We start from the raw sequence: 18,671 nt of genomic DNA, 5'->3' as shown, positions 1-18,671 counted from the left end.
CTTCTTTGTACACATTTCTTCTAGTGTTCTGGGAGTTTGAAAATTCCCCTTCTGTAAAATTCCGTTCCAGCCATCCCAAGACACTGACGCACTGCTTTCTGAATTGCCTCCCTTTTCTCAAAACGCTGTCCATGCAGCTGATCCTTCACAAATCCGAAAAGATGGTAGTCAGAGGGTGCCAGATCAGGGCTATAGGAGGGGTGTGGAAGAACTTCCCACCCCATCTTTGCAGTTGCTTCCAATGTGAGGCGAGCGGCGTGGGGGCGAGCGTTGTCATGCAGGATGATGATGTTTCATCCTGGATGTTTATCACGCAATGCACGACAGAGCTTGTGCAGCATCTGGACATAACAAGCAGCATTGATGGTTTGCCCAGGTTCCAGGAATTCGGCCAGAATAAACCCCTCTGCATCCCAGAAGACTGTGCCCATAACCTTCGCAGCTGATGGCACTGTCTTTGCCTTCTTTTTTAATGGAGAATGCAAATGGTGCCGTTCCATATTCTGCCGTTTCATTTCAGGCTCAAAATGGTGAAACTGGCTTTCATCACCTGTCATAATACAGAGCAAAAAATCATCGCCTTTTTATCGATATCTCTGCAGCAGTTGTGAGGTGCTGATCTTTATGGTCTTCGGTCAATAACCGCGGGACCCAACGAGCACAAACTTTCCTGTAGCTCAAGCTTTCAATCATCTCCTGTACTGCACTGTGCCCAATTTCAAGTTTTTGGGCTGTTGTGTCCATAGTCACACGCCTGTCATCTTGAATGATCTCATCCACTCTTTCCTTGTTGCGTTCAGTTGAGGCTGTTTGTGGACGACGCCTCTGAGGCTCATCTTCGATGCTGGTGGTCCCATCTTTAAAATGTTTCACCCATCTTCGAACACTGCTCGCACCTATGCACACACTTTCATAAGCATGCTGAAGTCTCTGGTAAAGTTCTGCAGCAGGGATTTCCTCTTTCACAAGAAATTCAATGACAGCACGCTGGCGAAACGACATATCATTGTCGGGCATTTTGTCAGGAGTGATACTGGTCACGTGATGCAAGCTATTGACGTCACAAGACACTCAAGGTTAACACAGCATCTGGTTCCACCTACCACCATACTCTCTTTCGTCTGCTGTTCCCAGGTTGCATGCAAAAAAACAGTTGCTCATGACATTCAGTATGATCTACGTATGTTGACTGGGACTTTGTATGCTCATTTAAGTGAGCTCTATACCCCCTTAAAGCCTGTAACCCTTATTTATCACTCTGTATCACCCTTGCTGTTTTCTCATTTTTTTATCATGTCAGAGTTGGTAGTAGTTAGGAATATGAAGGGAAGACAGCAGTGGAAGGTATGATCAGATGATAGTGCAGCATTCACCTTTGCTGTAAATGTTAGTTGTATACCTTTAGATAGCAGCACTGTTTAGTGCATATTGTCATTTTAATAGGAATCGCGTCTGAGGTCTAGTGGTCAGAGTTCCTGGCTACATATCCAGAGGTCCGGGTTCGATTCCCGGAGCTACCATATTTTTTTCTGAGAAGTAGTGGGTCTGGAATGGGATCAACTCAGCACTGTTTAGTGCATATTGTCATTTTAACAGGAACCGCCTCTGAGGTCTAGTGGTCAGAGTTCCTGGCTACATATCCAGAGGTCCGGGTTCGATTCCCGGAGCTACCAGATTGTTTTCTGAGAAGTAGTGAGTCTGGGATCATCTCAGCCTCATGATAATTGAGGAGCTATTTCAAACAAATAGCGTCTCCGGTCTAGAGAACCGAAATTAACGGCCGTGGGGATTGGTTGCCCTGACCACGCGACACCCTTGCCGACAAGCGGCGGTCGCTTTGTTGGTATAGTTCACTTGCGGACTAAAATCACTGAGTTAGCGGCCTCCGTAGTCTAGGGGTAACGTTCCCACCTCATGACTCAAGGTACGCGGGTTCAAACCCGGCGGAGGTCGAGGAAATTTTTAAGGGCGGAAAAATTCAGAGAACAAGTCCTCCGGGAGGGACTTTAAGCCGTGGGTCCCGTGTCGTAGCTTTACGACACGTAAAAGAACCTCATGTCTCAAGGAGACCTCTGAGCCAAATTGAAGGACATTTCCCGCCCAACAGTAGTCTCTAACGCCTTTGGTAGATGTGGGAAGCATCTAGATACTGCTGAGCCAGTAGAGGCCGAACTCGCTGGCTGAGTCGGGACTGATGGCACGCACCAGTACCGGTAGGGTATAGAGACTGGTAGAATATCACAGGGGGACGTACAATAGATCAAACTGATCGCGGTGCATGGGGAAACCCACCCCCTCTAATAATAATAATAAAATAAAAATCACTGAGTTTGTTGTTTGTATTTGTCATTTTAACAGATGTAATATCTTTGTATAAATGTACCTGTTCAGAATTTTCAAGTGTATTACTTTCATATTGAGTTACATTGTGATCTCACATTTTCTTTAAAGGGTTATTATGAGTAACTGTGGATCATGATGAAACAAGTACCAAGTATGATGTTGATAACCACAACAGTTTTCTGTTGAAATTTAAACAGGCTTTAGGCTAGTAGAACAATAACTGGACATACTTTTATAGTTATATACTTTTGCATGGTAAAGCTATGGTCTAAGATATTTACAAGACAAATTTCTAATGCATTTTTAATCAGAATATCATTGATTAAAATATCAGAAATTTTGTTATTTGACTAAACCCTGCCCACAGCCACACACATCCTATGTGACTTATGTCCCTGCCTCAGTTAACCCCTCTTTAGGGCAAATGCAGTTACAGAAAAAAACCTAAAGCACTACCTCAAATGAACTTGAAACATTCACAGGCACAGAGCCTCTGAAAGCCTGTTCTTTCCTCTAAACATTGGTATGTCACATTTGTTGCCATCTGTTGACGAGGATGTCTGTACTAATTGTTCAGTGACCCAGTCTCTTTTTCTGAGGCTGTGTATTTCAGTCTAATGGGCTTGTGGCATGCAAAGCATAAATACTTTAACACTTGCTACTATTTCTTGAAGCCAGGTTATTATCAGAATGACATATCAAGCAAAGTACTGTGCCTCATATAAAGCATGGTACTGCCTGAGGGCTAATTTTAGGTCTAATATATTCTAATCCCTGATAATATTCCACTTGAACGTTTATCATCGTCTATCATGAATTTAACTTTCATGTTTACAGAGGGCTAGTGGCAGTTCAATTCCCTCATTCCTGAATGTGATCGAAACTTCAGAAGCACCACCTACGTTCAATCGCACCAATAAATTTACACGGGGTTTCCAGAATCTTATTGATTCATATGGTGTTTCCAGCTATAGGGAGGTTAACCCAGGTCAGTAATTCAGTCTGCATGATGTCACCATTTTATTAAGAGACATTCTGCAAAGATACAAATCCACTCCAAGTCGCAGTTGAATCTCTTGACTGAGGACAATGCTTACTACAGAATTCCAACAGGGTAAATCCGGTTCAGGCTAATGACCTGTTTCTACCAGTATTTTACGAGAAACATCTACATGTACTTTATGTACTAGTTTATAAGATGGCTTTCCAATTTTCCATTTAAAATGGAATTTTGGGATATATTTGCCAGATAAGTTGACCATTAAAATATTTCTTTTTTGTTTGTTCATATCCTTCAAAATCCTCCTCATGAAAGTCTGGCATTAGAAGTTCATGAAGTACTTTCTTTGATACATTTGTCAATAAATCATCATATGAATGAAACTCTGAATCAGATGCTGTGGCTTCAACTCTGGCTTTACCCTCATCGTGCTCTCTGCCATCCATGAAATTTGATGTAGTACACTATTTGAAAGACTTGATGACTTTCTTTAATGTTAAATTCACATGGTGCAACCAATGAAGCAGCAGCACCTGCCTTTTGTGAATGACTTTTCACTGATAAGAATCTGTTTGTTCCAAAAACAAGAACATGGTCCTTGAAAGGCTTCCTGCGACATACATCCATCAGTCGTGTTAGTAATACATGTATTAAGCCTCCAGGGATAACTATCATGTTAGTGTTGTTTCTTGCCAGGCATATATTTGTGTTCTTAGTTTTGTATGACTTGAACATATTCCATACCAGTACCCTATACAGATTTTGGAAACCACTGGGTCACCTATTCCATACATTATGAAGCAATAAGCCATTCATCGATTTTCTTGTACATGAACGTAAACTCTAGCAGTGAACTTGATTTTTGATGGTGTATTTCTCTTTCATGATCGCCTCGGTGGTCAGTGGTCAGAGTTCCTGGCTACAGATCCAGAGGTCTGAGTTCGATTCCCGACACTACCAGATTCTCTGAGAAGTAGTGGGTCAAGAACTGGTCCACTCAGCATTGTGAGGATAATTCAGGAGCTATTTAAAGGAAATGGCGGCTCCGGTCTAGAAAACCGAAATTACTGGCCGTGGGGATCTGTTGTGCTGACCACACAACACCCTATATTCGTTAAAGTTGGCACTAACTTCGCTGACAAGAGGCGGTCGCTTGGTCGGTATTTTGCTTGCGGACTCAAGCTACGGAGTTTTGTTTTTGTATTTCTCTTTAATATGTTCACTGGGTTGAGTTCGATCTTCCATGTTTCATAGTACCACTGTAAATCTAATTTTTTCATGTCCTGTTTTTACTATAGCAGTTGTTCCTTTTATTTCCAAAGCCTTATAACTGAATCAAAATTCAGTGGTGTTTCATCCAAGTTCCCTAGGTTAGTTAATGGGTGTTTCTTCCTCTGCTGTGTTACACTGGTATGGATATTAGTCACTTCAAAAGAAATGCTGATATGAAGAGTTCTGTCTTCTGGGATATAAAGCCAAGTAGTCTTGAAAGTCAACTGATGTGTTAGAGGAACATGTCGCCTCCATCTTCAAGGTTGAAGAATAAGCCAAGTGAAAGATCAGCATGAAGCAGGCAGCAAGCGGCTCTGCTCCATGCTGGTGTCTTGCTTGGCTTATTCTTCAACCTTGAAGATGGAGACAACATGTTCTTCTGAGATGTTGATAGAAATCTCTGTTTGCTACCTGCTTCATGCTTGTTCTTTGCTTGGCTTATTCTTTAACCCTGAAGATGGCGGAGACATGTTCCTCCAGAATGTTGGTTGACTTCCAGTGGCATGATATCCCAGAAGATATAACTCATCATAACTGCTGCTGTGAGAACCTCAAACCCTATAAGGTCTGTTAGTAGTTTTTGTGTACATATTACTTCATTATAATCTCATAATAACTAACTAAACTAACTTCAATGATCTGAGCCCTTCTAGAGAAGATGGCAATTATCCAGCTACTGAAGAACATCCGAACATTTTATGGAACCCAAAGGTTCCTTACCATGTTCACAAGAACCCTTCACTGGTCCCTATCCTGAGCCAGGTCGGTCCAGACCATACCACCCCATCCTGTCTAAGATTCATTTTAATATTCTTTACCCACCTACATCTTGGTAATCCTAGTGGTCTCTTTCTTTTTGGCTTTTCCAGCAGTATCCTATATGCAATCCTCTTTCCCCCATTTGTGCTGTTTGCCCTGCATATCTCATCCTCCTTGACTTGATCATTCTAATTATACTTGGCGAAGAGTACAAGTTATGAAGCTCCAAATTATGCAGTTTTCTCCAACCTCCCATCACTTCATCCCTCTTCAGTCCATATATTTTTCCTCAGTACCTTGTACTCAAACAGCTTTAGTCTGTGTTTCTCCCTTAATGTCAGATACCAAGTTTCACATCCATACAGAACCGCAGGCAAAATTATAGTTTTGTATATGCTGATTTTTATGTTTTTAGCCAGCAGACCAGAAGACAGAATGTGCTGGACTGAATGATAGCAAGCATTACCCAAATTCAATCTGCTCATAATTAGCTCCTGAATCAAATTTTATAATCTGAACATCTGTATGTTGGGGCACGCGGTAGTGTCATTGGTTGAGACAATATGCTACAAGCCGGAAGGTTGCGGGTTCAAGTTCCGATGAAATCATTGGATTTTTTCCAATTGACCCAATCCTTCCAGCCACACTATGCCCCTGGGGTTGACTCAGCCTCTAATAGAAATGAGTACCAGGGATATTCTTGGAATATTCTTGGGGGTAAAGGGCTGACAACTTTGCCGCCATCTATGAGCCGATTGTTTGGAGAATGTTGGAACCTCAACATATCACAACCGTATGGGCCTCCACGGCCTCTTACAGGGATACCTTCACTTTACTTACTTTTACATCATATGTATATTAATTACAGTATATATACTAAATATGAGTTTCTGAAAGTAATAATTTTGATGGGAATTAAGTGACCCATAGTACTAAAAGAAAACATGCCTCAGTGCCACTTTGACCACCATAAATCCCATATGAATTGTTATAAAGGATGTGTACCACCATGGTGGGAAGCTGGCAGCTAACCGCCTGAGCTGTGGCCACTCTTATTTGGCTCACTCTTAGACCATGAGCATGGAGGTGATATATTGTACAAAAATGTGGGGCTTTTACTGAACTACATGACATGACAACCCAGAAGACTGTACCTTTCTTAGTAACTGCTGTAAGATCCTCAAGTCCAGCATCACCACTGAAAGATTTCTGAATTATTATTATCATTGTTGTGTTCTTGTTCTGGTCTTCTTTTCTAATTGTTACATATTTGTCTGTTACAGCACTGTATACAATCATCACATTCCCATTTCTATTCGCCATTATGTTCGGTGATGCTGGTCATGGTCTCATCCTGACAGCATTTGGAATGTACATGGTCATTGGCGAGAAGAAATTAATGAAGAAGAAGTCAAGTAGTGAGGTAACTGGGACTTCTTACCTCTGAATCATCCCAGTTTTCTGTTAAGGATTACAATGTGCAGTCATGGGCAGATATATTGACCCCTCTTCTCTTCTTATTGTAATCTGTGTCAAGATTCAGCAGGCTGGTTTAACCTTTAAATGCCAAAGTGCCCCGTTGGGGCCAGTGATGAATATGGTCGTCGTGGCCAAAGTACCCTGTCAAGCATTTAAACTCCGCTAGTGGAAACGCACGCACACGCTTCTAGTAGAAGTGCATGCACAGTCCTAAATATTTATTTTTAAATATAGTAATTACCAGACAGACTTGAGTAAAACCATAATAGAGGAATTAAAATGATACCTAGGTGAACAACAGCAAAAAAAGGATATACCTATGAGTTATGCCAAAAATATATAGTAAAATTCGATGTACATACCTCTTTCGTTGTTATCTGCTTGATGTATACGAGTATATGATGTATACATATATAGGCTGAAATGAAATTATGGCATTCGATTTCACTATGAACGCGCAGAAAACAGATCGCACTCTGTATCTCAGCCGTGATGCAGCTGTCTGTTCACGACCATAGAAAGGGCAATAATCTCTTGCAGCTATAACAGAAGGTCTTAGCACTGAAGAAGTGACCCCTCTAGCTCTTTTTCTTGAATAGTCATTCTTTCATTCTTCTGTCTTTTAGTCAAAGGATTCGAAAATCTGAAGGGTATAACAAGATGTAAGGTTTTCCAGCAGAGAACCAAATGATTTTATTGCTTCCATCTGTTTTATGACACCAGGATCTGCTAAAATTTGTCAAGTGTTACAAACAGAAATGAATTTATAATGCAGAACAACTCTGTCAAGAACTGGGAAACCATTTTTGCAGTATGCATCAAAATTAAAAGGAAAAAAAAATGAAAACAGAGCATAACTCTTTGTATAAAAATTTTCAAATCTTCTGTTATAATATGTGACACTTTTTTCTTTGCTGATAAAAACAAAGTTAATTCCCTCCACTTATCATAAAAATTGAGGTAGATACAGCATTTTAAAACGCAATGCTTAAAATTGTTTAAGCGCCCTAACAGGAACGAACATTTAAACACAGAGTAGTAACGGGCATTTAAATGTGCACCAGCAGCAGGCATTTAAATGAACTCCAGCCAGCTCAAGCTTACCACCATTTCAGAAGTCTGGCGGTAGAGGTTGATTTGTATGTAGCAGGTTATAGGTTTGAATCTCACTCAGAACATCATCTCTCCTGACTTAGGATTATCATGATTTCCCCTGTACCTGTAGGCAAATGCCAGGGTAGGACCTTGGCTATGTCATAAATGCTTCCTACTGAACTGTTTCCTCTCTCACCAGTAATCTTATCATTCAACATTGTCTAGTCTAGATATTGGTACATGGAACTGAATTCCTTCTCTAGAAGTCAACACCTGCTTGGCCACTCTTTCTTAATTCCCAAAATTTTTATGGAACCCAAAAGTTCATAACTGTGTTCACAAGAGACCACCTCTCTATCCTGAGTCAGATGAGTCCATGCTGCTCCATCCTATCTCTCTACGGTCCATTTCAATATTTAGCTCTCATCTACATCAAGGTTTTCATGGTGGTTTCTTTTCTTCACGTTTTCCTATCAAAACCCTGCATATGCTGCTCTGCCATGCGTGCTACATGCCCTGCCCATCTAATTCTCCTTTGTTTGATTGTTCTGATTATATTTGGTGAGGAGTATAAGGTATGAATCTCCTTTTTATGAAATTTTCTCCAGTCTTCTGCTATTTCATCTGTCTTGGGTCCAGGTATTCTTCTCACTACCCTTTTCTCAAACACCCTCAGTTTATGTTCGTCAGTGTTAGAAACCGAGTTTTATACCCATACAAATGCAGAGGAAAATTTGTAGTTTTGTGTATTTTAATCTTTAAGTTTCAGGCAGCAGGCGAGAAGACAAAGGTTCTGAATTGGATGGTAGCAAGAATTACCTTAATTCAATCTGCTCTTTATTTCCCCCTTAATCGTATTTTGATATGTTACTGTTATTCCCTAGTACAATGTTTTACCACATCTTCCAAGGATCCATTAGCTGTCTTATGTTATGATTTTGTTCTGCATTCTAGTAACAAGACAACAACATATACTTAGTTTTCTCTGTGTCTAGATACTGATAGCACTGTAAAGTAACCCACAAGGAAAGATTTACTTGAGGACTTGGCATTTAGGTCCATTCCATCCTTCAGCTGATTAGATGGATGGTCACCCAATGAGTCTTTATCCTTTAAAATTATATACACTAAATTCTTGCTATTCTAGATTAATTGGGGGGAGAAGTCATTTGGATTAAGCGATATTTCAGATTAATAAATCTAAATATAGCCCTACAAGACAAAAAAGCTAGAAAACAAATAAATAGAATAGATTCTTGTAGTTTAATCCAGTTTGTTATCTGATTCCTCTTCAATAGTAGAATCCTTAATAAAATCTGCAGCAATTTCTACCTCTGTCCGAAGCTCAAACCAATCTCAGATGTTTAGTTGCATGGTTTCAGTCACTTTATTTGCCCTCAACACAGTCTGAAAGTTCTCTTACTTCTAAGAGACACATGCCTTTTTAAAACATGTATTCAACTGTGAACAGAATTTTTCGTTTCTTATGTTTTGATCCAGTTTATCTGACTTCCAGATTAACTGTATTTGAATTAGCACAAGCACACAAACACACACTATAGTAGGAGACTGTTTATGACTATGTATGTGTTACCAGACTATGTGTGTATATGTTATGTTGTATTCTAACTAGTAATTTTTCGTCTACCCAAGTGGCATCTTGATGTTCAAAGCTGTGCCATCTGAAGGATAAAGAAGTAAATCAATTTAGAGTTTTAATGGAGAAAATTAGGAATGAGATAAAGTTATGAAAAGCATAAAGGAAAGTAAAAGGGGTGAAGGTTGAAGTTATGGATGAAGTGATTTCCCTGTTGAATTTCGACAAGCTTTTCCGCTAGTAATTTCCAGGGTTCCATTATTTTTGTATTTGTCTAGTTATATTTTTGATAGTCATAATTTTATTAATTAAATTAAATATGTTCTCGTCTCTGCAGTTTCCATTTTTTGTGCCTTTCATTTTTTCGGTGTTTGTACTTCAATAGTGTATGTTCATATTTAAATGACTTTTATATATAAAATGTTATTGCTGCAACTTCCCTTGTCTTATATTTAACACTTTTTATATATGATGCAATTTATGTGGTTTTTATCCCTCCATGTTAACACACACACAAACACAGCACTCCAAAAACCACTTTTTATATTCATGGAGGCTGAAAACATATAAATATTACAAATTCTCAAGATTCATTTGTTTGGACATCACAGTACTTTCTTATACAATTAATATGTGAAAGTAGGAGCCCATAGAAATGGCACTGCAGCCTACTTGTGAGCCTTGGCATCTTATAAGGTGTAGCTCTAGTCTCTCTTAACTGTCAGCATGAGCTACGAGGTGAGTGGTCATCTTCACACCCCAGCTGCTTTACCCATGAAGGAGCCCCTGATAGTCATTATAAAGGAGGCTGAATAGGTCCCAGAACCAGTCAGGACATCGTGGCGAAGAAAAATATCTGTTCCCCTGCCAGGAATCAAACCTCAGTTCTCTAGTCATCCAACCTGTTGCCTGGTTACTGTATTGACTGAGCAGTCCAGCTCCTCAAGAATGTACTAACATGTAAATGGGATGCATTTTGAATATTAAGATAATTCACATAATGCTAAAATCAGTAACAAGTAAATTAATCCAGGACTTATATATGAACAGCTCGTGATCTTGTGACAGCAGTCACTGTGAAGAGCAGTGTTTTCAGGGATGTGACATCATGTAGTGCAGTAGAAGTTCTTTGATCTTTCAAGGAACATACTGTCTCCATCTTCAGGGTTGAAGGGTAAACCAGACAAGCAACCAGCAAAGATGAAGATAGCAAGTTGATTGAGCAGGTTCTGCTTGTTGATTTCTTGATTGGCTTACACTTAAACCCTGAAGATGGAGGTAGTTTGTTGTTCTGAAACACTGGTGAGCTTCTGTAGGACTACACAGTGTCACATTCCAGAGATAGTTGTCTTTAGTTTTTGAAAAATGAATGCATTATTGAGTATGAAAAATGAGACACTAAAACAATCAAAGTGAGAAGGGAGGTGGAAAAAGTACATTTACAGCATGCACACTGGCAAGAGATGTTTCTCTTCAACATCACATCCAAGCCAGTTCTGAAGCCTACCCAGCCTCCTATCCAGTGAGTACTGGAAGCTCTTTCCTTGGGGCTAAACCAGCCGTGGCTTGAAGCTGACCACTCACCTCCATCTAGTGCCATGGTCAAGAATGGTGCAGCTATACCTACACTCCCCATATTTCTTCATGGTGTGCTGCTTAAATAAGCACAATGACATCTTTGCCTTCTCAACCATAGCAATGTTATTTATTGAGATGAAACGAAATAGTGAGGAACTAAATGGTATGAAAGTATTGCCTACACGTGAACAGTGTGCTTCCCACCATGTAACTTCCATATTTCAGTTCATAAGTGCCATGTTTATCTGCCCACTGAATCTGTTCTGTAGTTCTGTGATACATGTAGCAGCCACTTCAGTGATTCTCACGTCCTGAAGGTACAGCATTTTGTAATTGCAGTCTGTTGCCAATTGCACATTAACTGAGCAAATGACTGCCATTAACTGCCATATATGCATGATCTCATAGCCATCATGGGCTAGATTTGCTGGTGAGGAAACATCTTATGGCACAAGTAAATATACTTTCAAATGGGGCAGTCAACACAACTATAACAATAATGCTCAGTAAGAAGGCCTAGGCACAGATGGGAAGGTAATAATAAAATAAATCCTAACAAAAGAAAAGTGTGAACATATGGACTGGATTATTCTAGCTGAAATTAGGGCCCAGTAGCAGGATATTCTTAATACAGCAATGAACCTTGCTGTTCTGTAAAAGGTAGGGAATTTCCTGATTATTTGAGCAACTGTTGGCATGTTTAGGACTCTACTTCATGGGTTAATTACTGAATGTTATTTTGTTGTGTCAGATATGGAACATCTTTTTTTCTGGCCGTTACATCATCCTGTTAATGGGGCTCTTCTCAGTTTACACTGGAATTATTTACAATGATATATTCTCCAGATCAGTCAATATCTTTGGCTCCAGTTGGAAAATAGATGGCTATACCATTGAAGACATAAAGGAAAATGTAGAATTGACTCTGAGCCCATATACCAACTTTGCCAAATTCAGAGCATCTCCTTATCCTCTGGGATTGGATCCTATTTGGCAGGTAATATTCTTACTGTGGCTGTCTTCAGCTTTCTTCATCCTTGGTACAGTTAACATAATACATGTATGTTGAGGATTAGGTAGACTATCCTCTGCTATGTATATCCCACATAAAAGTGTGCCCTAAAATTTACAGGATGATAATTCCAAGTATGTTTCTACTGCTCCCTACACCACCAGTTTAGAAGTAAAATAAAGTAAATTTAAGGAAGAGAACAAGAGATTTCTCGAAAGAGATAAAGAATTGTGATAAGTGGGGAATGAACTGTCATTACAAAAGTTAGATTAAAGTTTCTCACAGCAGTGGCTGTGAAGAATTTGAGCTTCTGGGTTGTAATGTCATGCAGTTTTCTACAAGTCTACTGACGTTCAGAGAAACATATTGCCTACATCTTAGGGGTTAAAGTGTAGGCCAAACGGGTAGCAAGTTGTATTCTTTCAAAATGTCTGTGAACTTCTGCCAAAGATCATGGAATAACAAAGCGGAAGACCATACCCTACATGTCATTAACAAAAATTAGTAGAAATTGTAGACATGAATATAATCATCAGATACTTTGTTTAACTGTATATTTTTTTATTACTTTGAAGTAAATTGAATGCATTGGTAGATTTATATAGAAAAAGACTGAAAAATGTGAAACATATTAAGAGAAAATGTACATAGGTTACATATAGTCAGGTAGAGTAAATTTTTTTGATGTAGAAATTATTTAATTTTTATCTAGACTTTTGTATGAGAAATGTTGGCAAAGATTTTTTAATGTGGCCCACTGGAGTTATATTCTTAGCCCTTTCACTGTTATGAGTAAAACTGTGTGGGATTGTCGAGGTTCCAATAGACAACCACTTTGGAAAGTTTGTGGGCCCTGAAAAGGGCCATTTGTTACTTCATAGTAGGCCAAGTTTTACGGCCGTTCAGCTGGCCTGTCTGGCCGGTGATGTAGTGCTGCATGCGCCGGTAGAAAGAGCTGCCCACGGTGTGGTTGCTGGAGTTGTGGAAGCTGCGTTAGTTGCCTGGTCGCAGAGCGTGGTCGCTGGAGAGTTGCGGCAACTACGTCGGTTGCCTGGTCGCAGAGAAGAGCTGATGACTCTGATGACTGATCGCTCTGAACTGAATATGATCACTGATGATTGCAAGCTTTGGGCTTTGCCTTTTATACCATGCTTGATGGGCGGAGCGAAACTTGCAGTTGCGATTGTGAGCGTTGATTGGCTAGCGCATGTTATGATCTAAATGTGGGCTGGACAGCGAGTGCTGTATAAATACGAGTGCTGCCAGAAATGTGATTGCTTAGCGCACTTGATGATCTAGAGGTGGGTTGGACGTCAAGTACTGTTAAATATGAGCGCAATGTGCGGCAATGTGATTTTGACTTAGGAGTGAGTGTTGTCTGTTAGACTGGCGAAACAGCATGTAAGTATGTGGGATGTTCCCACAACTGTCCTACTGCATAATAAAGTGTGATGTATTATGGATTGAATTGTTCTGCCTACTGATCAGTGGGCTGTAATACTGTTTTTAATTTCCATTACCAAATAAAACAAGATAGGATAGGTACACAGAAAGTAATAATTCTGATGCATTCACTCTCATTTAATAATGTTATATTTTAGCGTCATGTTGCACTGAAGAAGAGTAAGGTGAATAAATGTATGCACTGTAAGACGGTTAGAATAAATCATGGACACTCTCATTTATTTAGAATTATCTTGGAAGAAACAGGTTTAAATTTTAACGAAGTCACAATTATAGCAGCATGTTCAGATATCTTAATCAGTCATTTATATACAAGTATATGTAGACGTGTAAATTCAGGTGGGAGAAAGATTCGTTTAATTAATGTGTCAACATTAAGAGACAGATAATCTTTGCATGTGTTCAGATGGACATTGTTGATTGTTGAATATACCAGTTTGGAATGTACACACAGAATAGCAGTTCTGAGGCATTCATATTTCTCAAGGTGCAGGCAGACACACATGTAGGCCTTCATGTAAAAAGTTACATTTATTTTGTGTGATTTTAGTCAAAATTGGAACGTGTCAACACATTCTGTTGCACTTCCCCATTATCATAAAAACAAAAAACAAACTCTGTGATTTTAGTTCGCAAGCGAACTATACCAATTGAGCGACCGCCGCTTGTCTGCGAAGTTTAGTGCCAACTTTTGCGGATAGAGGGTGTCGCGTGGTCAGTGCAACGAATCCCCACAACCGTTAATCTTCCCCATTATCATATTTCATGAAAATATGTTGTCTTCTGCTTGAGTTATTTACTGTCAGACAGACAGGGCAGTTTTAATAAATGCACTAGAATTATGTGACTGCACCTAAAAATGAATTGCAGTTATGAAAATGAGTTTCTTCTAAAGTTACCACTTCGTGCAGATGGCTGGTATTTTGGGTAGGCAGTTGAAAAAATTATTCTGAAGTGAAGTTCATGGAATTACCACCATATGCAGTACGGGTCATCAATGCAACTTCACAGATTATCTGTCATGTCACCACTTAGTCCATGCTTTCACTTAAATTTAGTGACATGTTCACACTGGCTGCTAGGACTCGCATAACCAAGATACCATCCACAAAATATACATTGCTGCAAAAAGCGGAATACACAAAAGTAGAAAACGGTGACACACAGTACATCATTTTACATTATTTCTTTAATTAATTTAGAATCATTTAATATATGAAATTATTTTAACAGGAACCAATTTGGTTTTTTAAAAGAATTAACTTCTGGATGTACAGCGCCCACAGGCTATACAATATTACACTAAAGTACCTGTTAAATTTACATGAGAGCCTGGACTAGGTGATGATTTGACCAATAATTTGTAAAGATGCATTGAAGACTGTATTGCCCCCCCCAACACACACACATACAACATTCAACACACAAGAAACACACACACAGAGTGCAGCTGGTGCAGCAGGATGCTGAAGTACAATACTGATGGAATTATGTTGTGTCATGTTGCAGTCAGCTACTAACAAGATTATCTTCTTAAATTCATACAAAATGAAGCTGTCCATCATATTTGGTGTGATCCACATGATATTTGGAGTGTGCCTTAGCGTTGTTAATCACATGTAAGTTAACAGTTACAATATCTGTAACAGATTTCCATATGTGAGTAAATATATCCACAAGTTCTCGAGTGTGGATGCATTTGTTTTTAGCTCCATGTCCAAGAATCCTAAAGCATAATATACACAGAAAAACAATATGGATTTTTTCAGTTGTTTATATTTTTTTCTGTGCATCATTTTTAGTGGCTTTTACACTTCCTGAATGTAGCAGCAGCAGTAAACATTTTGGAAATATCAGTAAATTGACAAATTAGAGCTCAGTGCATAAAACAGATTGTTTGTTTGTGTTTCTGATTATTCTAATGATGAAAAATTATAAACATAGCTTTTACCAATCACACTGATTGGCGGTTATAAATCTTATACACAGTTACTAGTGCGACAGACAAGGATGAACCAAGTTAACTATTATGGGTATTTTTAGCTGGTACTTTTGTGGTGAGGCTTGGCATGCAAATTATTAATACAGCAATTCCTTACCACTGATACCATGTATTCTTGCCCTGTGTTTCAGACATTTCCGAAAATCAATATACATTATTCTGGAATTTGTGCCACAAATATTGTTCTTGCTTCTGCTATTTGCTTACATGGTTGCCATGATGTTCATAAAATGGGCAATCTACTATCCACAGGAAACTATGGATTGCAATAATAGCACAGTGTCATGCTCTCAGGCCACCTGTAAGTAACTTCATTCTCCCGTTTTCCACATTGTTTCATTAAGTGAAAGTCACTAATGATGCTACTTGAAACTGGGTATCATTAACAGCAGATGATCTAGTTCCACTGCTGAAGTATTCAGTACAAAAGTTTACAAATAAGGGTTAGAGTGGAGAGAGAAGGGTTTGTCAGAATGGATATCAGTTCGGCTCTCAATCTTAGCATTTTTAATCATGAGTCTTTTGAACGGTAAAGAGATGTAGGTTGGCTGCTGACACCGCAGTTAACACTTTTTTACATTTTACAACATACTTTAATTTACATAAACTATTTGTCTCATTTATTATCCTGCTTCCCTTATTTTGTAAAAAAGAGGCTAATGAGATCACCTTGCTGTCTGTCTGTGTATCCATCTGTTTTCTATGCGGTTAATATCATATCGAAGGAAGGTTCTTCCCAGAACTTCTTGTTTATTTGTAGTTTATTTAACAATGCTTTTAGTGTCATACTATATAACACCAAATGACTGGCTGACAGTGAATACTGAATTGGAATGGATGTGGAAGGAAGCAGTTGTTCCCGAATCAAGGTATTGTCCTGGCATTTGCTTTGAGGATAACAATGAGACAGCTGCGACCCTGAAGATGGAGGTGATACATTCCTTGAAAACGTCGGTTCACACAAGATCTACAAGGCGCCACATCCCAGAAGGTGCCATTCTTCACGTTCTTCAGCTTAAGATGGTGGATGTCCCAGTTGAAATTGGAGTCAGGTACCTTCTGAACAAAAGTTAGTGGCATTACCACTTCAGCCATCTTGCTCTGTTAGTTCTGTCTTCATAGTTCCAGATGTGCTGAGTGGTTCACTTCAAAGATTGCAGTGTTCTTATTAGTGTTCCAGCTTCCAACATGCCGGCTACTTTGAGGATAGTCATAAGGAAGGAAATGTACTATAGCACATGAATCGAATGAGATCATTTTACTATTTTAAATTGTGTTCATAGAAACATTGTTCTTACCTTGGATTTAGATGAGCTGTTGAAATATATGTTTTACAGTATCCAAACACATTTCAAATTTATGCTGTTTATCCTGTAATTAGCTGAAATCTGCTGTGATTTTTATAAGAACGTCCCAAATATATATTTCCAGAGGCTACAGTCAGTATTCTTCATTCCTGTAAGCATCTGCTTTATGTTTCTTAAGAGATAAGAAGATTACAAGCCTTCAGACCAGCTCTGTGGCTCACACAGCCTCCTGTACAGCGGGTCCCACGTGTTGTTTCCCTGATGGTAAAGTAGCAGCGTTGTGAATTTGACCACTCATCTCTGTCATGTGTCTAGGTTAAGAACAGTGCAGCTATACCTCCACTTCCCTGTACATATTCATAGTGTAGTACTTAATTAATTAAGCATAAAGATAACTTTGCTTTAGGAATGACAGATTTTCATATGTAGTTGCTGACCGCTATCATTGTCAGGGTTCACAGAGTCTTCAATGAATTTTCAGCAGTGAATATGGGTGTACTGTTCTGCTGGAAATAAGTGCAACTCTATGTACAGTTGCTGAAACAAGAGCTTCAGATCCTTAGTTCACAACAGTTCTTAATTTCTCATTCTCATTTCTCTCGTACATGGTTTGGATGTTTCAAGTTTTTTATCTGCAGTGAATCAGTTTGAATCTCTCTTTCTGAATGAGAACTGCAGGGAATTTCGTTTCTCTGGAACCAGACAACAGCAACTGGCATGTCTCTAGTTACAACATGATAAATATGTTGAAGCTTTTATAATAAACTATTCTGTACATTTTCACATGTCTTCCATTTATCTGTTTGCCGATTACATTTAAAACATTACTTTGTGGTGTCATCAGCCCTGTTTTTTCTTGGTATTTTCCCAAATTTTGTTTAGTCTGAGGCTCCCTTGATATGAACAAAAATGTTTGAGGCCCCCAGATTTTTAATAAATTTCTTAAAGTTAATTAATAATTTAAAAATATAATTAAATGTATGAAATACCTTTTTTTGTTAAATTATGTGTCTGTCACATATGTGGCCATGTCTTATCAGTTTATTATGTACAAGTATTATAATTAGTCTGTCAGCGTTTTTGGTTGCTTCCTGGAGGGCCATGGCTCCCACTTTGGGAAATACTTTAAAGCACGGTGGTTGCATGTACCACGTGCTTTAATATTAAATAACTGAATTTTTTTCATAGAATTATTTTATGTGTTTCATATGATTCTCTGAACAAATGGCAATTAATGTCCTAACAGCATTAATTGGCTGTTCATTGTAGTGGAGTTACAGAATTTTTTTTGTGAGGTAGAAATTGAATTTTTAAATATTCTTCGGTCGAACTTCATGCTTTGAAGGATTAAACTGTAAATGAGAATTCCCTACATTATACTTCGTTTGAAGGGGCAGGGTCCTTTTAATTTTACCCATGTTCGTCTATGTTAGGAGGAGCAAATGGTTACTGAAGTTTGATGTAAAGGATATGCAAATAAACTAGGTAACATTTCTTGCTTATTTAACCTTTAACGTCTGAAGTGCCCCGTTTGTGCCAGTGATGAATATAGTCGTCGTGGCCAAAGTACCCCATTTTGGCCAGTTGGGCATTTAAACTCCACTAGTGGAAGCGCGCACACATGCCGCTAGTAGAAACACGTGCACAGTCCTAAATATTTATTTCTATATGTAGTAATTACCAGACAGTCTTGAGTAAAACCCTAATAGAGGAATTAAAATGATACCTAAGTGAACAACAACAAAAAAGAGTATACGTATGAG

General features: G+C 38.8%; 1 protein-coding gene across 5 annotated transcripts in view; it reads left to right on the top strand.

Annotated features, from left to right (window-relative positions):
• Positions 1 to 18,671, top strand: part of LOC111872835 (V-type proton ATPase 116 kDa subunit a) — an 89,181-nt gene that overhangs the window by 64,791 nt on the left and 5,719 nt on the right. For 4 of the 5 annotated variants that reach the window (XM_023867045.2, XM_023867056.2, XM_023867049.2 and 1 more), the window contains exons 8-12: positions 3,181 to 3,331; positions 6,658 to 6,797; positions 11,875 to 12,120; positions 15,109 to 15,218; positions 15,733 to 15,902. In XM_023867045.2, the coding sequence (XP_023722813.1) occupies positions 3,181 to 3,331; positions 6,658 to 6,797; positions 11,875 to 12,120; positions 15,109 to 15,218; positions 15,733 to 15,902 (817 nt within the window). The remainder of the gene's footprint in view (positions 1 to 3,180; positions 3,332 to 6,657; positions 6,798 to 11,874; positions 12,121 to 15,108; positions 15,219 to 15,732; positions 15,903 to 18,671) is intronic. The other variant, XM_023867065.2, reaches the window with a different exon arrangement.

Source organism: Cryptotermes secundus, unplaced genomic scaffold (genome assembly GCF_002891405.2).
Source record: "Cryptotermes secundus unplaced genomic scaffold, Csec_1.0 scaffold1021, whole genome shotgun sequence".
Classification (NCBI taxonomy): Eukaryota; Metazoa; Arthropoda; class Insecta; order Blattodea; family Kalotermitidae; genus Cryptotermes; species Cryptotermes secundus.
Note: the sequence above shows the minus strand (reverse complement) of the source record. Positions and strands in the feature narration are given on the sequence as shown.